The sequence below is a fragment of the Bicyclus anynana genome, chromosome 12, assembly GCF_947172395.1.
Source record: "Bicyclus anynana chromosome 12, ilBicAnyn1.1, whole genome shotgun sequence".
Classification (NCBI taxonomy): domain Eukaryota; kingdom Metazoa; phylum Arthropoda; class Insecta; order Lepidoptera; family Nymphalidae; genus Bicyclus; species Bicyclus anynana.
In genome coordinates this window covers 7,394,788-7,416,506 of record NC_069094.1, presented here as the reverse complement: position 1 = coordinate 7,416,506, position 21,719 = coordinate 7,394,788, and the positions used below count along the sequence as shown (strand labels likewise).

General features: G+C 36.5%; 1 protein-coding gene across 2 annotated transcripts in view; it reads left to right on the top strand.

Annotated features, from left to right (window-relative positions):
• Positions 1–21,719, top strand: part of LOC112042844 (forkhead box protein O) — a 128,080-nt gene that overhangs the window by 74,312 nt on the left and 32,049 nt on the right. For both annotated transcript variants that reach the window (XM_024078016.2, XM_052884516.1), the window contains exon 3: positions 21,205–21,387. In XM_024078016.2, the coding sequence (XP_023933784.1) occupies positions 21,205–21,387 (183 nt within the window). The remainder of the gene's footprint in view (positions 1–21,204; positions 21,388–21,719) is intronic.

The window sequence follows — 21,719 nt, the reverse complement described above, 5'->3', positions numbered from 1 at the left end:
AAATATAAAAATATCCGCACTAAAAAAATTTTCTTCCTGTATAATGAATCGGTCTTTGGATAACCAGCGGAATCATCAAGTCTGCCATCTAGGCCACACCACCTATTAATATACTATGAATAAAACATGTCAAACTGTTTCATTTGAGTGTGCGAATGTAAAAACATGTAGGCGAATTATACAGTATTCTTCCCGGTCTGTAGCAAGCCGTAGCATATAAAGCGTTGGACACACTGAGGTTTTAATCACCGCGTTAATTCTACTGTATTTTACTAATTATTAGATAGTAGTAGTAGCGCCGTGCTCGTGACGACTCTACGTTAGGGAAGTACTATTGTCAATTTTATTTAAGTTGCAAAGCCAGCATCCATAGTAAACGAGATATGCTATAGTGTAGCTAATAATATTAAAGTTCGTATATTGCAAAGTGATTTTGTGCTCCAGGCAATATCTTTTCAATATTATTTATTTATTTAAAAAAAGGTTGTTTATCACGAATTCTCGAAAACCGCTTGACGTACAAAGATGAAATTTGGCAGGGAGGTAGTCTATAATTAGTAGGTATCCGCCAAGAAAGGATATTGCGATAAATTGATTAAAGAGGTCCAAGGGCGGGCGTCTGCTAGTTATTAAATAATTGCAATATAAGTAGATATCTTTTTTAAGAAGGACCAATTCTCTCAAACTAGTTCAAAGGTCCGGTACAGTGTCCCGCCCATTAACAGAGGAGCTGGAGCAGACTCAAGCGACTTCGTCCGCGTGAAATTTAGTTTTTCACAAATCCCTCGGGAACCATGGACTTTTCCGGGATAAAAAGTAACTTATGTGTTAAACCAGAGTAATATCTATTTCCATTCCAAATTTCAACGAAATCGGTTTAGTAGTTTCGGCGTTTAAGAGTAACAAACTTTCGCGTTTATGATATTAGTAGGATGAACAATTAAAAGAGTAACTCTAAAAATTAAGGACTTTCCATACAAACTTTCAACCCCTATTTCACGCCCTTCTATTTTTATTTTAGGGTCAAAAAGTATCCTATGTTTTGCTCCAAGGTCCCATTTACTATGATACCAAAACTCATCTTGATCGGTTCAGCCGTTTAGCCGTGAAAAGGTATCAGACAGAGATACTTTCGCATTTATAATATCAGTATAGATTCTTTGGAGCGGCTTCAAGGTTTGTGTTTTTTTTTTTTTATTTTTTTTATTTTATACAAGTTAGCCCTTGACTACAATCTCACCTGATGGTAAGTGATGATGCAGTCTAAGATGGAAGCGGACAAACTTGTTAGGAGGAGGATGAAAATCCACACCCCTTTCGGTTTCTACACGGCATCGTACCGGAACGCTAAATCGCTTGGCGGTACGTCTTTGCCGGTAGGGTGGTAACTAGCCACGGCCGAAGCCTCCCACCAGCCAGACCTGGACAAATTAAGAAAATCTCAATCTGTCCAGCCGGGGATCGAACCCAGGACCTCCGTTTTGTAAATCCACCGCGCATACCACTGCGCCACGGAGGCCGTCGTTGTGTTGTCGTAGGTAAACACATCAGTATGGTCGTCCCTCAGAACGAAGGCCCGTCGCCGGGTGGCCGTATGATAACTACGGCAATTCGCAGGCAGCAATTCACTAAGTGGAATATTTTACTGATCCTCCTGGCGTTTCGCAAGGCACGGCCACCTAGCATTATTTATTGAGACGTATCGCTCGCATTCATTATTATACCCCACACACATAGGTAACGTCACCTATGTCATCAATATGAGATTTATTGGGCGGACATATTTGAGAATACGTCGTGTATGTTAAATTCGACATCACTTTTTTCAAATTGTCATACTGTAGATACAAGCATTTTTATATCATAATCATCATCATTATCATTATCAGCCTATGGACGTCCATTGCTAGACATAGGCCTCTTGCATGTACCTCCAAGCACAACGGTCTCGGGCCGCCAGTATCCAGCGGCTCCCTGCAACCCGCTTGATATCCTCGGTTCACCTAGTGGGGGGTCGACCAACACTGCTCTTTCCGGTGCGGGTTCGCCATTCCAGCACGTTGGGACCCCAACGTCTATCGGGTTTTCGAACTATGTGGCCTGCCCATTGCCACTTCAGCTTCGCGACTCGATGAGCTATGTCAGTGACTTTGGTTCTTTTTTGGTTTGGTTTAATTTTTATAAGTCTTATAGTTTGTATAATTAGACTTTATGGTTGTGGAGGCAAGATACTGTTACACAAATTCTCCACCGTGATACACAAATTCCTCCTTACAATTTTGCAATTATTCATTTTCGTGTTAATATTAAGTAGACACCAATCGTTTAGTATCTTAACGTGTAATTAGACTTAACTTTGTTTAAACGTTGTGTTTGGCAGATCCAAATATTGGAATTAGAATTTATGGAGGCAGTTATGTCTTTTGAATTTGGTGGTATTAACCCAAATAAAGTTAAACAAAAATTGTAGTGGTTTAAAATACCTTATGGAAACACTAACAAACGCACTAGCCGTCTTTACAATTTTCGAAAGTTCCCCTCGATTTCTCTAGGATGCCATCATCAGATCCTGACATGAAAAAAATGTGACCACCCTGGAATCAAACCCTTTAAAACAAAAAAAGAATTTTCAAAATCGGTCCATAAATGACGAAATTATCGCTGGACATACATAAAAAAAAAAGAAAAAACATACATACAGCCGAACGTAGAACCTCCTCCTTTTTGGAAGTCGGTTAAAAATAGGTATCAACAAGCCTTCTGACGAATTCAATACAAATGCCATAATGCAGTGTTAATTTTTCATCATGTATATTGGTTTTAATTGTCTAACAAATCAGAATGCTAGAATGCGCAAGGTGAGTGACCCAGTGTCATGATGCAGTCCACTCGTCATTCTGCCCCTATTCGTCCAGATGAAATTTACCGAACGTTTCAGAACAACGCAAAACTGACATTTGAAATACGAACACCCCCGAATTTAAATGCAAGCTTACACGATGCATCACGTCACCGAATGCGGAAACAGTGGCGTCGCCTGCCACCCATTCCACGAAACTCTGTCGCCATATTTCAATCGGCGAATTGACATGTAGCTTTTCGAAACCATAAACTTTTACGCGAGAACTTCAACCTGGCATATTTACCTAAGAAATTCTTCTGTACAGATAGCGCGATCTATTTGACGAGTAAAAACTAATAGATAGGTCATGCTCCGACCGGTGTGGAAGTTTTCACATAAATTGGCGGTCATTCGACGCGAATATGCTGACTGAGGGAGTAACAAATATGCCAAGTTAGGTTGTTATAACAGCGATATGTAAGTTTTGTGATACTTCGCCATTAAGTTTATGGAAACGACAGCCGAGATTACATCGCACTTTCTGAAAGCTTTGCGTAATTCTTTTCTAGGTCCTGTCACGCTCGATGGCTATCAGTAACGTCCTTACTCCTAGTCGTATCAGATTCATTATTTTAATAGTTAGTAATTGTTATATTCTTTGCAGAAACGTATAATAGCACATGAACAGGCCACGCTTGTTAGAAAGGTAATATTATGAGTATATATTCCTTCAATATAGTCGTACTGCTTGTTAGTCTATCAGGAGAATGTCCCTGCAAATTCAGCAGAAAACTTGCACATATTTTTTAAAATTATTATTTACAAGTTAGCCCTTGACTACAATCTCACCTAACGGCAAGTGATGCCAGATCTGGACCAATTAAGAAAACCTCAATCGGCCCAGCCGGGAATCGAACCTCCGTTTTGTAAATCCACCACACATACCACTGCGCCACGGAGGCCGTCAAAAGTCAATATACTTTACGCTGCTGCTGTTCTTGCAAATGACAAAAATAAGCTTAACTATATTCAGTAATTTAGATGATCATCATTTAAATTAATAGTATAACAATGTATGATTTTAAACATCCCTAATGGAACTTAGAATAATTAAAAAATAAAAGTTATTTTAAGAAATATTTTGCGCGCGTTTTAACAGGTCACATTCCTTTGCTTTGTACTAAAAAAAATGTTAAGAAAATTTGGACCGTAATCTGTCAAGCAGTGTCCTAATTGTAATTTAATTAGGGAGCAGTTTTCTCGCGGCAGATAGCACCACAATGCCGCGTAAAAATGATTAATTTTTGCAGAACCGAAGGTGTCGGCCACGAATACGTCTCGCGAGCGGACGATTAATCTTGCTTCATGCAAACACCATTCGCGTAGCCATTGTATGACGATCCCGATATTTTTTCTGTCTTATACAATACCATTAAGCAACTGCTACCGCTAGTTGGTCGTGCTCTTCCCACCGTCTCATCGAGCCCATTGAAGGATTGAAAAGGTGTTTGCGTTCCGCACGAAGAAAAATAGATCTCCCCTCGGGTTTTAAAGAAATTTTCGTCATCACTTAGGCTTCGATAGTTATTACAGCGAGAATGAAACGTTTTAATTCTACACAGTCATTCACTTACAATGAATCCTGCGTAGAGTAAATTTTTATACAGTCATCTTTTGTTCATTGAAACCGTCTAAAAGGCGTCTTTTTTTTTCAATGCAGTTAACGCACACGTTTCTTTTTGATGAAAATTGCATAAAAGATTGCAGAAAAATACCACTTGGAAAATAATAGAGCTTTTTGTAATAAGCATTACCGTAAAAAACCTTGCCATAGTCTTGTATTCTAGCAGCATTGCTGAGTATCGAATTGAAGATACGTTTGCTTGTTGTATTTTATTGACATGTTGTATTTTTAGTACGATCGAAGTACCTTATAAGCTTGATTTGTTAACTAGCAGCAAAAATTTTTAATTTTTTAAAAAATAGTATAGTAGTTTAAAAAACTAAAAAACACGGACGCACTTATTTTCTTATTCCTGACAGCAAACCCTTTCATTTGATATCCATACCATGGGGGTGGATTTTGAACCGCCAGCCGCCATATTGGATTTGTAATGACGTTTCTTAGCTAGTTATGCATTGTCATCAGAACTCAGAGCGTGTGCAAAATTTTATCCTAATCGAAGATCGGAAAGTGGGTCAATTAACGATTCCAAGATTTTCTTACATACATAGTTAAACAAGTGAAGCTAACATAAGCGTGTTAAAAATACTTCTAATCTACATAAGTATTATAATAATACATAAGATATATATTTTTTAAAGAATAATTCCCATTCCTTTCCAAATAGTATTTACTTTTACAAAAGACTGTAATAAGAGTGGGTATGATAATAATCCAGCAGCCAGGGATCGAACCACGACCTTCAGCTGGACTCACGATGATGAGTCCAGCCTCTTTACTGCTGAGCTATTGAGGCTTTAAAAGCGTTCAATTAAACGTAAGAAATAGTAGATTTTATGGTTTAGAAGGAATTAGGTCTGCAATCTACAATTAAATGAACTTGAATACGTAAGAAACGCAATCTCAGTTTACTTAGTCAAACGTAAACGAAAGAACTGCATAATAGATTAGATTATGAAGGAATCTACGGAATCTTGTTTTAATCATAAATATAACGCATATTGGCACACTGTGGAGCTTCTTAGGCGGGGTCAAGAGCGCCGAGTGTCAGATTTAGACCTGGGCTCACGCCAACATCGCGTTCGATTCCTCTTCCCTGCCGCTCATAGAGAATTTATTTTCTTTTTATTGCTTAAACAATTAGTATGCGATTGTGTAATTTACTCGCTTGTGGAATCAATGGTGGATCATGTGTTTATCAGGCTATGTATGTTTGTTCACTTGTGGCGATCTAGAGACATAGGCTCTAGGTCATTTGATTCGTATTAGTCGCGCGAGTGTTACTAAAGACATTAATCACAATTTTATCAAAAGCTTTTCAATGAGGTGTGTTTGCTAGACCTTATCCTACCCTACTAATATTATAAACGGGAAAGTTTTATGGATATTTGTTTGTATGTTTGTTACTCTTTAACGCCGCTACTACTTAAGCAATTTGGCTGAAATTTGGAATTCTATCCCCGGCTGGGCTGATTGAGGTTTTCTTAATTGGTCCAGGTCTGGCTGGAGCGGAGGTATGGGAGGCTTCAGCCGTGGCTAGTTACCACCCTATCAGCAAAGACGTACCGCCAAGCGATTTAGCGTTCCGGTACGATGCCGTGTAAAAACCAAAAGGGGTGTGTATTTTCATCCTCCTCCTAAGTTAGCCCGTTTTCATCTTAGATTGCATCATCACTTACAGGTGAGATAGTAGTCAAGGGCTTGTAACGAATAAAAAAAACATGAGACCTCTACTGCTAGGTACTAAGATCTATTTTATTGGAAACTTGAATATCAGAAACAAGTTTCGATTTTGCATCATCACCGACATCTACCAATCATCGGCTCAGTACACGAGTCCGCAATGAAATGGTTAGGCCATTAATAGTCCGTTACGCTGGCCAAGTGAAGATTGGCAGACTTTACACACCTTGTAAGCATTGTAGGGAATACTCGACCTCAGTAGATAAAAATTCATCATGATTTTGCTTTCAGTAAAAGAAATCGAGGAACTTTTGCGTGTTTCAATTGTTTCTGTGCTTTGCTCGGGTTCAAAACTTCAACTACAAAGAACATAGTGGAAGTCTCATGTCATTGGATTGTCGTTTCTTCTTGATTTGCTTGGGAGAGAGTTATTTGGAGCCAAGTTTCTACCTGGTAACACACGTGCGGACTGGTGGGTTATTAAGAACAGCGAAGTAAAGGTGTTTGTTACCTATTAATAGAATATGTTCCAATACAACACAGTGGCGTGCATAAGGTTGCTAACTAGGGTATGCACTGTTCGTATAAAAATTAAAAAATAGGAACTTCCTACTCCAATGGTTTGTAATGGTCGTCAGGGTAGGCAGTACATTTTTACATCTATAAAATGCACGCCACAGATACAACACCTGTACATAGATCTTAACATTATACCTTATACGAATACATATCATATTTAAATTTTATTGGTCAACAGTTGATAAATATACTTACTATACTTGCTTACAAGTAAAATCTTCATCCCCAATACGAGGCTACTTCTGAAACCGGAAAAAGAAATGTCTACATCGATATAACAATGACCTAAAACATTGATATTTTAAATATAACATGTCTGTCTGTTTGACTCCTAGTATTACTGTTATGTAAAAGCTTACAGCTGGATAGCAGTTTAACTACACGTGTGCAGTGGCGTAGCTAGGTTACCAAGGGCCCTGGTCCAAATAAAAGAAAAGGGGCCCCACTAGGTATAATCTAAATTGGTTATGGAAATATTAAATAGACAAATACTTTCCATGAGAATTAGAAGGTATAACTTTCTAATTTCTAAAAGGTAATTAAAGTCGGGTTGCAACCTGTCATATTTATTTTGATAAAAATGGGAGAAATTTTCGAAAGTTCAGTCCGATTGAGATTATCTGGTAAGGATAGAAGACCCCTGAGCTTGAGGGTCCCGGGACACTGCACCGTCTAGCACCTGCCCCCCTAGCCAAGTTTCTCGTCGATCCTCTTTCTACGATCGCTAACGCTTTGAAAATAGAAAAATGTATGGGACTTGATCACGTGACCTGTCGATAACAAATGTCATTCCCATACATGTTTCTAGTTTTTGAAGCGCTTGCGATCGTAGAAAAAGAATCGACGTACTACTTGGCTAGAGGGGCTAGGTAGCTACGTCATTGCACGTGTGATTATTGTCCAGTGCAAAGGCCATGATTGTAATTCATTAGAAACGGTCAGATGATTATTTTATCGTTTTTCTTTCTTATCGTAAACTATAAAGTGTTTATATCATAATTATGAAGGTTTTGCCTTGCACAATGACTCAGTTCATTCATTAGCCTTTGAAATGAAAATGTTTTTAAATATCTACTTGGTTTAACTGTGACTTGGGCCACAGAAAATAGGGCCCTAACGTACTAAACTACTTGCTACCGCCCAAAAATCGTTCGTACTCGACTAAAATACTAGAGTAGTCCGAAGTAGTCATTAGATCGAGTACTGATTGCTCTATACTCGTATGTTTTACCTGCAGATGCAAAGTCCTGTATATAATGATACATGGTTTATATTTTACTTAGACCTCGAGTTAACAGCACTTCTAATAATAACAATCCTTATGTCGGGTTATCACTAAGGCGTCATCTTTAGCGTTTTCTATGTTCTGTGGGCTATCATCATACTCATTACCATTTTTAGTCGATGGACGTTCCCTTGTAAGGACTTTCATACCACGATCTTGGCAGCAAGAATCCAGCGGCACCTAGTGGGGGGTCGTCTAACTAACACCACGCTTTTTAGTGTGTGGTGTTTATTGTAGCCTAAGCCATACATACCTTGGCGATTTGTCCATCGATTCTGCGAACTATATACCACGTCCATTGCCACTGCAGCTTCGCAACAAGTATGTATAGTTATTATAATAAAGGCTCAGGAACTGTTTGATCTTGTGCCACCTTCGCCGTTCTACCACAGGACTGCTAGGCATCGCAGAGATCTGCACCGCTACGTCGTCGATATTCCTCGGACGCGTACTAAGCGGTTTTGTTCCTCTTTTCTTATATGCACTGCTAATATGTGGAATACTCTTCCAGATTCCGTTTTCCCCACCACCTACAACATGGGTATCTTCAAGTCAAGAGAGAATAGGCATCTTCTAGGCAAGCACGTTCCACCATAGGCTGCATCATCGCCTACCATCTTGAGTGATAGCAGCTAAGCATTTGCTTATACAAAATAAAAAAAAATGGTTAAACGATCTTATATTAAAAGAAAGGCCAAATAATAAATACCTATTAAAAAATAATTAATCAGTAAAAGGGCCAAACGAAACGATGAAAGGACGTATTCAAATCAAGTCGTCACAGATTCCGACCTCAATTCAATCAAATTACGAAAATTTGAATGTTTTATTAGGTTAAACTTTGCTGCGGTGGCTAAGTGAATTTATTTATACTTAGTTATCGCCTTTTGGAAAAGACATCTTGCTAACGTTTCAGTAAGTTGAATAATTGGATTTGTCAGTGTCGGTTGACGCGTTGGCAGCGATGGTAGGTTTTCTTCAGAATTTTCAATGCTGTCACGTCTATGGGGCCGCCCACCTTGCTCCCTTTCCTATTATCGTGATTCTCTGATTTGAATTATTTATTGTTTGACATTTCGGATTGGCAGTATAGTCTAACTGCGTCAGATTTAATTCCATTTAGAATATTGTACATGATTGTACATTGTTTACGGAGTAAAGATAGGAGTCAACATCGCATTGTAAGTATCGGACGCATCCCATAATGGTAGGCACATGGCATTAAACAGATTTTTAATTTTACGACAGATTCGTGCGATCCGTGTGATGCGGATCAGTGGACGCACTTGTATGACTTTCTATACAAATATTACTAAAATTAATTTGATGCGTAGCGTCCGATATTGTACAATGCGGATCAATGGGCGCCTGCCTTTAGGCACATTGCGTGCTAGGCAGTAACGCAAGGCACTGTTCTTTTAATATTGTCTTTAATGGGCATCCTTATGACTAATTCAACTTACATTGTCATAGTCATAAGGATGTAAAGAACAAAAATACTGTAAGTTTTGACCCGAAAGATGCGTTTACTAACCACTTGCCATCAGAACCCACTCAGTAACCCACTTATTATCAGGCGAGATCGTGGTCAAGCGTAAACCGTCCTAAGTCAGTCCATTTTCCGAAGTGTTCAGTTACATAACCTTCTAAATGTTGTTCTTATTATAGGTACATGATGTTCCACTCAATATTAGGTACTGAAAAAAATCTGACAAGCTGACGCTGATTTATATATAATAGCATAATAGGTCAATATCTATAGGTAAAATGAGGGCAAATTGAATTATGTAGTTCACGTGGACAAAGTCCCGGAAAAAACCTAGTTGTTAGAATAAAACAAATCGTTGTATATCTTGGTCATTCCATATTCAGTTCATCTTATAAGCACATACAGTTTTTGTATGCGCATTTTATTTGAATGTGACGCATTTTGAGACGAAACCGTATCACGACCGATTTATATACATATACAGGGTGTTGTAACATTTGTATCTGTAACATGATTTATATTAAAAATGTCACGTTTGTACATTTATCCTCTTTGCCTTTTTAACAAAAAATATTTTGCGTAGGACTGCCTAAAAAAATTCTCTCTGTAGACAGTAGATTTTAACACACAGAACAAAATTTTGACTGGGTAGGTACTTAGATAATAATTAATTATAGTTTATTTTAATTGAAATTTCTCGTAGTGAGATGATTTTTATCATCGAATCAAGAGAAAATCTTGTACTAAAAGTACACCCAATGATACTGAAATTGTAGCGTTTTTATTTATCATTATTTTTTTTACACGTAGACCGTACATTTTATGTAATCTTAACCTTTAAAAGTATATTTAATAATTATTTTTTCCTGATTTTTAACCGACTTCCAAAAAGGAGGAGGTTCTACGTTCGGCTGTATGTATGTTTTTTTTTTTTATGTATGTCCAGCGATAATTCCGTCAATTATGGACCGATTTTGAAAATTCTTTTTTTGTTTTGTAGGGTTTACTTCCAGGGTGGTCCCATTTTTTTCATGTCAGGATCTGATGATGGCATCCTGGAGAAATTGAGGGGAATTTTCGAAAGTTGTAGAGACGGCTAGTACGTTTGTTAGTGTTTCCATAAGGTATTTTAAACCACTACAACTTTATGAAGGTTTGGAGTTGGTCTGATGATGGAGCCGAAACACAGACGATGGAACTCGTCAAGGATTTACAGCAGTCACCTTTTGTTTGGGCTTGATTAATTTGTATTGATGAGTACTTTCCACCTATATGGGTTGTGACTGTATTAAGGGTCTGGTGATAAAGACGAGGGACAGTGAAGAGAACTCCTCGACGGTTCACAGTAGCTACCTTGTGTTTGGACTTGATAAATTTGTATTGATGAGAAATTTCCACCTAGATGGATTGTGACTGTATTAAGGGTCTGATGATGAAGACGAGGGACAGTGAAGAGAACTCCTCGACGGTTCACAGTAGCTACCTTGTGTTTGGACTTGATAAATTTGTATTTATGAGAACTTTCCACCTAGATGGATTGCGACTGTATTAAGGGTCTGGTGATGAAGACGAAGCACAGTGAAGAGAACTCCTCGACGGCTCACAGTAGCTACCTTGTGTTTGGACTTGATAATTTTGTATTGATAAGAACTTTCCACTTAGATAGGTTGTGACTGTACACACGCAGTGGGTATGCTAACACTAAAAATAAAAAATAAAAATTTTAATAAAAAAAATTCAACCGACTTCCAACTCAAAAAATAACTTTAACTAAAAAGCAAAAAATAACATCCTACCTATGTGCTACCTTCTGATCAGTTTGAAGGCGGTGCCAAGCCAGTGTCGTGTTTTAATTAAAGCTGTTTCTGGAATAACCACAGAAATTTTATAGTTTAAACGTATTTAATTAAAACATCACTGGCTTGGCACCGCCTTCAAACTGATCAGAAGGTAGCACATAGGTAGGATGTTATTTTTTGCTTTTTAGTTAAAGTTATTTTTTGAGTTGGAAGTCGGTTGAATTTTTTTTATTAAAATTTTTATCCTTTGTATTTTTCAGCAAGCAGATCTTTGAATAAAAGAAATATTTACATACCCCTAGTATTTTAGATGAATTATCCACGACAATCCATCCTACGTAATAGACGGGAAAAAAATCACCGTCTGTATAATCGATCCCAAAAAATAAATAAGACTTGATTTCACAACATTGTAAGGATGATAAATATGTATTCTATGCTGAGGTACAGTTTTTATCACCAAGAGCCTTCAGTTAAACCACGAACAGACCGACATAAGGATATGGCGAAACTATAAGGATTCCTTGTGGTTTTATTCTATTACATTAACGACCTCCGGGACAGTTTGTAATGCCTATTTTTATAACCAAAAAGGGTTCCTTTCCCTAATGAAATCATTTAGAATTGTTTTTTTTAACTTGTCCGAAATCTGGCTAGAAGAGTTCATGCGAGCTGATTCCTGTCGGGTTACTTTTAGAAATCCATGCATATTCGTTGTTGTACTGTATCTAGATGAGAAACCGGAGTTTGTATCACGATATATGATTTTTTTTTTCTTTGGGACGGCTTACCTTCATCTAAATTCCATTCTTCGCCACTGCTGACTATCACTATAACAGCAATGCGTACCTACCGCAAAGCAAATTGGCGTAATGATGCTTAGTGCAAACACGTCCGAGGCTCAAATATATTATGGATTTTGTCACTTACCATGAGATGTGATCGAGTTAATTTAGATAACTCTGTATTTCGAAGAGGATGGTTATTTTTAATAATTAGAAAACAGCTGCTAAACGGATGTAAGACAAGGTTAGATACCTTAATTATATATCAAGAACGTCACCTAGAAGAAGATCAACAATAAGCCTACACGTGTATCTAACGGTGTGCGAATACAACCACTCTTTACCTATAAAATTATTCACAGTATACCTACCAGTGATCCAATAGACACGCAGAATAAACAGAAATCGTGTTAACAGTGGAATGACATTATTGAGTGCTGAATGTATTTCAATGCATTTTGAAGGTCCGCCATCCACTCTACTGCGTAGTTTCCTTTGAATTATTCAATACACTACCGTTTAGAACATTTTTCCTCCACGGGTTTTTCATGAAATATTTCACGCCCGGAGTCATAATAAAACCTTGAGATAAATTTATTTAAAAATTACTATTCACAACCTACTTCAAAACAGTTTTTCACCGACTTCACTAAAAGGTGTATCAATATATATTACATCCTTCAAATAAATAGTAGGAGTAACGTTTTTTAGATAATTTTCAAGTTTTTTTTTTATTTGTTTAGTTATGTTATGTCTGATGGTTAAGTCTCTACAAATAGTCAAACTTGATATTTCAAAAGCGCTTTGTAAACTAAGGCTACTGGTACACATGCTCATTTCAAGCACGAAAGCATGCTACTATTGATCAGTTGCTACTTATTAGCATGTGTATCATGCTCAAGAATCAACAGTCGTGCGATTTATGAGCATGCTACTTGCTGCGCGGGTGGTATGAGTATGCTAGTTGATCAGCAGTGCTATTCTGTATTCTCTTCACCTTCACCTCTCCCTGTCTAACACGGTACACGGTATAGACAGAGAGCGGTAGCTAGAAATTAGCATGTGTTATTGGAATGTTTGCTTTGAGCATGCTTATTCAGGAGCATACTTAAAAATAGCATGCTTGTTGCTAGCAAATGTAAACTGATGATAAGCATGCGCGTATGGAGCATACTTAATAGCACGTTTTTAGCATGCTATTTTAGAGCATGTGTAACATTACCTTACGGATTACAATTGTTTAACAATATCCATAATTGAGGAATCGGGTCATAGCAAATAACTGTCTACCAATGCAACAGTTAGCCAACATTATTTTCATTCAGCTACAAACAACATCGTTACAACAAAAATACAAAAGTTCTCGCTCGGCCTCGTAGGATTCATTCAAGTTTTCGCGAGCTTATGGTGGCTTTGTACAAAAACATTATAAAGCTACAAACAACCTTGATGGTCGTTCTGAATAAAATTCGCTAACTACGATAAACTAGAAAAAACTGCACTAGTTTAGTAATCGAAAAATTAATTCCTTTTGGTAATTTGGGTATTTGTTTTTTGCTTAAACTTTGTTTTCATTCAAACAAATTATTCGAATTCATAATTATTATGTGTTATTAGTTTTTAATAAAACCTGGGCGATTATGATTTTGCGGAGAAAACCCTATTCTATACGCACCCAATATCTTAGTGCTACTTTCAAATGTATTTTTTTTCTAAAAATTATGATGGTCTCAAGTCATGGATGGATCCGTACCCGCAAGAATACGTACAATACATAGCCTATAGGCTATAGCCTTCCTCAATCAATGGGCTATCTAACACTGAAAGAATTATTCAAATCGGACCAGGAATTCCTGAGATTAGCGCGTTCAAACAAACAAACAAACTCTTCAGCTTTATAATAGTTCTTCAGCTTTTTATGTAGTACGGATAGCAGCAACATACAAATATTTCCAAGATACGAGTAATTTTACAAGGGAATACCTAAGAAATTTAACCTTCTTACTACTTTAAATGTGTTTTTATACATTGATAAACCGCTACGTGACAATAAAGTTCGGAAATCATGAGCCATTGATTCCGTGGATTGCGTAACACGATATTATTACGAGCATGGAAATTCGACTAAATTTAAGTCTGTGGAGCATTAAAGGGGACGACGTCGGAGACGGTTAATTCACCCCATAAGGGTCGATGTGGCGCCATAGCTCCTACCGTTCGCAAAATTCTAACTAACATCTCGTACGAATTTTGTCTCCGTCTTTTGAATCGTAAGCATTACTATTTATAACTACGTATAACAAAGGATATTAGGTGTATGCTACTGTTTCTTTGTTGTGTGTTTCTTCATTTTTTTTTTATTGTTAAGACTTAACGATTATTCCTTGCTCTATTCTCTCGCCAAACTGAACAAGCAGTTTGTTGGTGAGTCGACGCTCATTTTAATAATTACATCTAAACTAATTGTTACTCGTAAATCTATAACTCTATATAACTAAATTTAAAAAATTCTATAAATATAAAATATAACATATTTAACACTAAGATAATAACAAAAAATTGTTCAACGGAAACTTTCTATCTATACTAATATTATAAAGCTGAAGAGTTTGTTTGCTTGTTTGTTTGATTGAACGCGCTAATCTCAGGAACTACTGGTCCGATTTGAAAAATTCTTTCAGTGTTAGATAGCCCATTTATCGAGGAAGGCTATAGGCTATATATTATCGTCGTATTCCTACGGGAACGGGAACCACGGGGCGTCAGCTAGTATAATTATAAAATAAGAACTATAAAATTGTAGAACAGACAAATTCTATCTACATATGCAAACGCTACTACAATTTTTTAGTCAATTAATTAATATAGGTACTTCTTTTAATGTGAGAATTATTAGAAAATTCTTCTTAAAAAAACATTCAGTACAGAATTCATTTAAAAATTAATTCTGTACTGAATGTTACTAAGTAAACGACAAAATATGTTTACAACAATAATTTAATAAATCATATTCGTCGTCTGTACAACGTTCGGAATTTCAAGTTATTAATTTTACTATAAAAACCTATGCTGTTTTAATATTTAAATTATTTATATATTTTGTAACCCGTATTTGTACTTTCCCTATCTTTACATAAATACCCGAGACCATGACATATCACACACCTTTTCTGTGAGTGATTTCTCTTTTCACGTATATAAAACACTCTACGGTTTCACCCGCGTAACAAAGATTTTTCAAAATCCAGATTTTACCCCATAGAAGACCACAAACTTTACCTCTTTATAATATTAGTATAGTAATTATTAAGTAACTGTGGACCGTGGAGCCGTGATAGCCCAGTGGATACGACCTTTGCTTCCGATTCTGGAGGGCGTGGGTTCGAATCCGGTCCGGGGCATGCACCTCCAACTTTTCAGTTGTGTGCATTTTATGAAATTAAATATCACGTGTCTCAAACGGTGAAGGAAAAACATCGTGAGGAAACCTGCATACCAGAGAACTTTCTTAATTCTCAGCGTGTGTGAAGTCTGCCAATCCAGCCAGCCAGCGTGGTGGACTATTGGCCTAACCCCTCTTATTATGAGAGGAGACTCGAGCTCAGCAGTGAGCCGCGGGTTGGTTATGATGATGATGAACTGTGGACATTCAATGCTTAATACTTTGCGAATAAGCCAGCGTTGGCACATAAATTACATGATTACATTTATACAAATAGCCCAATTGGTAGTTGTAAAAATTCTTGGTAAGGGCTCCTGGCGACAAATCCATCAGTACTGACAGGCCATTCGTTGCGTCTGTTTTTACGCTTGATAAATCGCGACACTTGCCCGCATTTAGTGGATTTATACACAAGTGCAATTGTTATACATCGTAATTGAATGTCAAAACTCAAAATAACACGCGCTCTGGGAATCATGAAATGGGCCCTTTACGAGTAAAACATTTTCTTTAGCGCTAATTTATAAGCCTTTTTTTAACAGTAGTAGTGTATTTTCTACAATTTGTACAATACAGGTTCGTAATGAGTTCTCAGGGTAGTCAGTGTATTTTTAACCGACTTCAAAAAAAGGAGTTTGTTAAATCGACGCGTTTGTATTTTTTTAATGTTTGTTCATAACTAAGTTTGAAAATTCTTTTTTTGTTCGAGAGACTTGGTATACTTCCAGATTGGTTCCATTTAATTTTCATGAAAACCGGTTTAGTAATTTTGTATTTAAATCAAAATAACTAAAATACGTATTTAAAGTCGGCTCCATTTTTATTTATAAAAAAAAGATTATTGCATCTATAAAGTGCACGTCACTAAGCAGTACTCGGTGTATGAGCTTGGGCAGCAGGATTGATAAGCAGGACTTTCGTAAAATAACTAACTTTTTGAAACTTTTAAAGTAAATTGTCTATTTTCTATAGGAAAATCTCAATTATGTAGTAGTTGATTATTATTTTATTATCATCACCTTTTTTGTAAACAAAAAAAAATAGTTGATTTCAATTGGTAACAAATAATTAAAGGCTATAGTCTTCTTTTAAGAGTTATAAACACATGTGACAAAAGGCTTTTCTGACAAAAAGAGCTAATTTTCTGAAGAGGGAACTTGGAGTTTTACTCTGGTACCCGATAAACCTTCTAGGGAGCAATTACAGACGTAGTCGCGGCTAAATCCTAGTGCGAAACAAAAAACGTTAACAAAAACCATGAGCTTTGTCGTCCGTCGTTAATATTCGGACAACCAGGGCCCCACATTACGGGTACGGCTCGTTTGAAAGTCAGATAGTAGTGTCGAGTCTAAAATTTTCCATAATCTTGGAAGCCTATAAATAATTCTATGGATTCAAGTTTGGTTACGACACTAGAAGTTTCACGAAAGTGTGATCGGTTTCTGCGAACTATTTTTTTGTATTTTATTGGTCTTTTGTTAATACAAATTGAGACGGTATATATTTATAAATGGGTTATCGGATTTTAAGTAATTTTAAGCACCGAGGTTTCTTATCAAGATTAGTTAAAGTCAAAGTAGAATATTTTAAAACGGATTTATTTATTAAATAAAAACATTACGTTTATTTTGAATCGCTAATACATTTATTATTAATTTAAAATTACAAACAAACACTTTAATTTTATATATTTACATTGATTATTTGTTTAATTATATTATTATTTAGAAAGTTAGTAAATAGTGTAATAGGTACATATTTAATACCATATTTATACCCAAAGTATTGAATATGTATTATTTATACTAATATTATAAAGCTGAAGAGTTTGTTTGTTTGATTGAACGCGCTAATCTCAGGAACTACTGGTCCGATTAGAAAAATTCTTTCAGTGTTAAATAGCCCATTTGTCGAGGAATATTATCCTGTTATTCATACGGGAACGGGAACTACGCAGATAAAAACAATACATACAGAAATATTATAATATATATAGTAGTTACGTTTGTATAGTCTGGCAAGTTAGTTGATGACACACCCATGATATGCGGGCGACGGGGGGAAACACTGCGCGGGTGTGAAATCTGCTTTTCATTCATCGCTACACGCCCCCCGGCCCGCGCGGACCACCGTGAGTGTTACGAACGAAGTTGCCAAGCTATAGATTTTTCTCGATACCCCAATAAACGCGAATTCTCCCTTTTAGCTATCAGGTATTTTGCAAGATTTTACAAGGACATTTATCAAAAATAAACATAATCCATGCATCCCGAAACGCGAGAGAGCTTCGGTTATTATATCACATTCGTGTTAAATAGCGCGTGAAAACCGGGGAAATGTACATGTTTCGCATAGTACTTTGTCACTGATTTTATGATTTGTACGCCATTTTCTTGTACCTTCTCTAAATATTATAAGACAAAGTCGATGTCCATATTATTTATTGCTTCTACTTCTAAATCATTTTCATAACTTTTTATATCGTTTTCACTGGAATAGAGCTAAGTGCGATAGGTTTAGCAATAGTAAAAACATTTTAAGAGTAAGCTTTTTGTAATAACTTAGGGTTAACTTAGGGTAACTTAGGGTACTTACTACCTACTACCACTTTAGGCACCAAATTACATCAAAATACAGTTATTTCAAGTATGCTTAGTTTAAAACGTCAAGCATGGGAATTTGTAATAAAAATTTTAATAAAAAAATTCAACCGACTTCCAACTCAAGCAAAAAAATAACATCTAACCTATGTGCTACCTTCTGATCAGTTCGAAGGCGGTGCTAATCCAGTGTAGTGTAGTGTGGTTGTCCATAGGCTATATTTAATCAACGTATTCTCCGGGACCTAGAACTACGCGGGTGAAACTGACGTAGTGCCAAGCCATTTAGCGTTCCGGAACGATGCCGTGTAGAAACCGAAAGGGGTGTGGATTTTCATCCTCCTCCTAACAAGTTAGCCCGCTTCCATCGTAGACTGCATCATCACTTACCATCAGGTGAGATTGTAGTCGAGGGCTAACTTGTAAAGAATAAAAAAAAAAACTGTGGGGCTTCGGTTACTCACATACAATGTCTAATGCTAGTTTAGCTACTCGTAAGCTTGACCGTTAGTATTACAAATTGCAATGAAAAAAAATACATACTCTAGTATTCTCTCTAATCTTTTATCACACTTACAAATTTTCCAGTACATTATTTTGATTAATTATACTTTTTTAATGTAAATATTTGAGTTACGGTTTCATGGTACATAATCATGACCAGCGCTTGCTACCGAAATCATCCAGACGTGTACCCAATTTGCATGCGGCATCCACTCCTAAAAACACGTAAAATGCTCATATACATATTTACAGAAATAATAAATTATATGTTTTATTTACTGGTTATTTTTAGTAGGTAATTCTAAATTAAAGTTATTTAAATAGTATGACTTAAGAAATGAACTAATTAAAAATGTCTATAATATGGTTAGTTTGTACGCCGTGGAAGTAAGTGCGAGAGGATTACCAGCAAAATCTCTCTATAACTTGCTTAAAGACCTTGGTCTCACTAGAACGGCAGCAAGTTATATATTAGAAAGGGTATCCGAAGCTGCTCTGGTAGGATCTTACCAAATTTGGCTAGGCAGAGAGAACAAGACGAGCGGAGAAGGGGAGTATTAGTTAACTATCAAGGACGTCCTTAGCCCTACTACCATCGGTCAGAAGTCCGGGCTCGGGGCTCCATCTGCTCGGTTCAGTTTTTCTCTCTGCCACACGATGGACCCGGCACTTGCACGGTGAGTCCATGGAGTGCTGAGATATTTCGTCTCTTAAAGCTAACCTGTAACGGATTAGGAGGTGAGCGACAGAGCGTCATGTATGAAAATTCTTCTGTCAACTCAACATATTTTACGATAATATGTATTAAATCAAATTCAGCTTTATGAACTGGAAATCAATATATTAGTAAAAGTTCGTAAGCATTTAAGTGGATTGAAAACACTGAATCGTGAAATTACCTTAACTTTAAAATAAATTGTAGAATTCTCTGAACCAAATATTTAAAAAAGTAATCTTGCCATAAAAATCATTTCCATTCAGTGTCTGAAAAACAAAATTACCGTTTAATATTTCTCTGAATTATTTTTTTTTTAAAAAGTGATTAAGAAATCTAAATGTTTAAATGTATGAAAAAATATTGTACAAGATTGTTGATAATAATAAGATAAATAGGTTCACACAGTCATATGTTTCATACAAAACATTACTTCATAACAACGCACACATAATGCAAAGACATAGTCAAAGTGCATACAATATTTTCTTTTAACCCTCCACTATCTGCAGGTGAAATTGCATTCATCAAAATCGTTGAAATTATCAAGCTCGAGCCTGGAATTCCCATACTAGTGTTGTACCACTGCGCAAGCGGTCGTCGAAACTTTACATAGCAATGAGATACCAGAAAGTGGCAGTTCTCACAGGGCACGCAGAAATTATTTATGATCTCTTTTATTGCTTAACTTCATTCGTTGCTGTGGTTGCTTTTATTCCTCAAACGGAAAAAGTTGTGAGATTTTATTACCGGTGTGAGATAGGACGCGTTATTGCAGTAACTTTGAGTTGAGTTGGAATTAAAATAGATTTTTTGCGGTCAACCGTAATATAGTAATAGCTTTCGGAAACCCAGATAACGACTTTACAGGTTCGAAATGTTGTTAAAACTTATATTAAAAATACCTCGTTGCAAAATAACCGATGGAACTTCATTCATGTTGAACTTTAATTTGAAATGTTGTTCTCTACTTATTAAAGCTAAAAACAAATCTACTATTTGTATACCTATAACTGAATTAGCTAGTGCATTTAACTGTACAGTTCTGAAGAACTGTTATCTTGCATCTGAACTTACGTTTCAGATTGAGAATGCAACGAAATCTTTCATTTTCCAAAAAGTAAATAGAAGTACATAATATATAGAAAAGTGTGTTACTTAAAAACCTAGATATATGTATGACTGCACGTAATTTTAAGCACATAAAGCATCAACTATCTATGTGCTACATATTATTTAAATCGTCAATAGATATTATTCGCTAACTCGACCGCTTTAATTTTTTTGACAATTATAATTTTTCGAAGCTTGTAAGAGCAATGATTGATCAAGCAGATGGCCCTTCAGATGTTAAGTGGAGAAAAAATATCTCTTAAAATAAAACAGGGGATGTTTTATTTTAAGGGATAGTTTTCTTAACGGATGCTTACTAGGAACAAGCCCTACTGTGCACTCAACAATTCCTATCTGTCTCTCGTATAATAAAATGAACTCTATGTAAACTATGTATAAGTAATCTTAGTAAGTGGCTATTGCCACGGATTACTTATATATGCGCACTATAAAGCGCAGTGTTGGTCGACCCCCCACCAGGTTGACTGACTACAGCGAGTCGCAGGGATTCGCTGTATGCAGGCGGCTCAGGATCGTGATGTTTGGAAGTCCCTACAAAACGCCTATATCCTGCAGTGGACGTCCATTGACTGATATGATGATGGTGATGATGATGATGATGATGATAATAAATCTGGAAGAGTAATTATTATAATTATTAATGCTATTTTATGTTTGTTACAGAACTCGATTCGGCACAATCTGTCTTTGCACAACCGGTTCATGAGGGTCCAGAACGAAGGCACGGGCAAGTCCTCATGGTGGATGATCAACCCGGACGCCAAGCCCGGCAAGTCGGTGAGGCGGCGGGCCTCCTCCATGGAGACGTCCAAGTCTGAAAAACGAAGAGGACGTATAAAAAAGAAGGTAGGTATTTTATTTCAGTGACAATAATAGCCCAGGATTCGTGGAACTAAACAAGTGATTACTATCAAGTTAATTTTCGAAGTAGCTTCATCATGATGAGATGCTCGACTTTTTTATTTACGAAAATTCTTGACTTGGATAGCTAACTGGGTTTTCTGAGCATCGGAACGAGACAATGTACCACGCAATTGTAGGACATTGTGGCTGTTAAGTTTTTTTTTTGTTTTTTTTTTTAAATAAAAGAAATCTTTATTCATCAAAAACTTCATATCACAGTTGTATAACTATTAAATAGGTAACAGTAAAAAAATTGCTGGTTAGTAACAACTTTT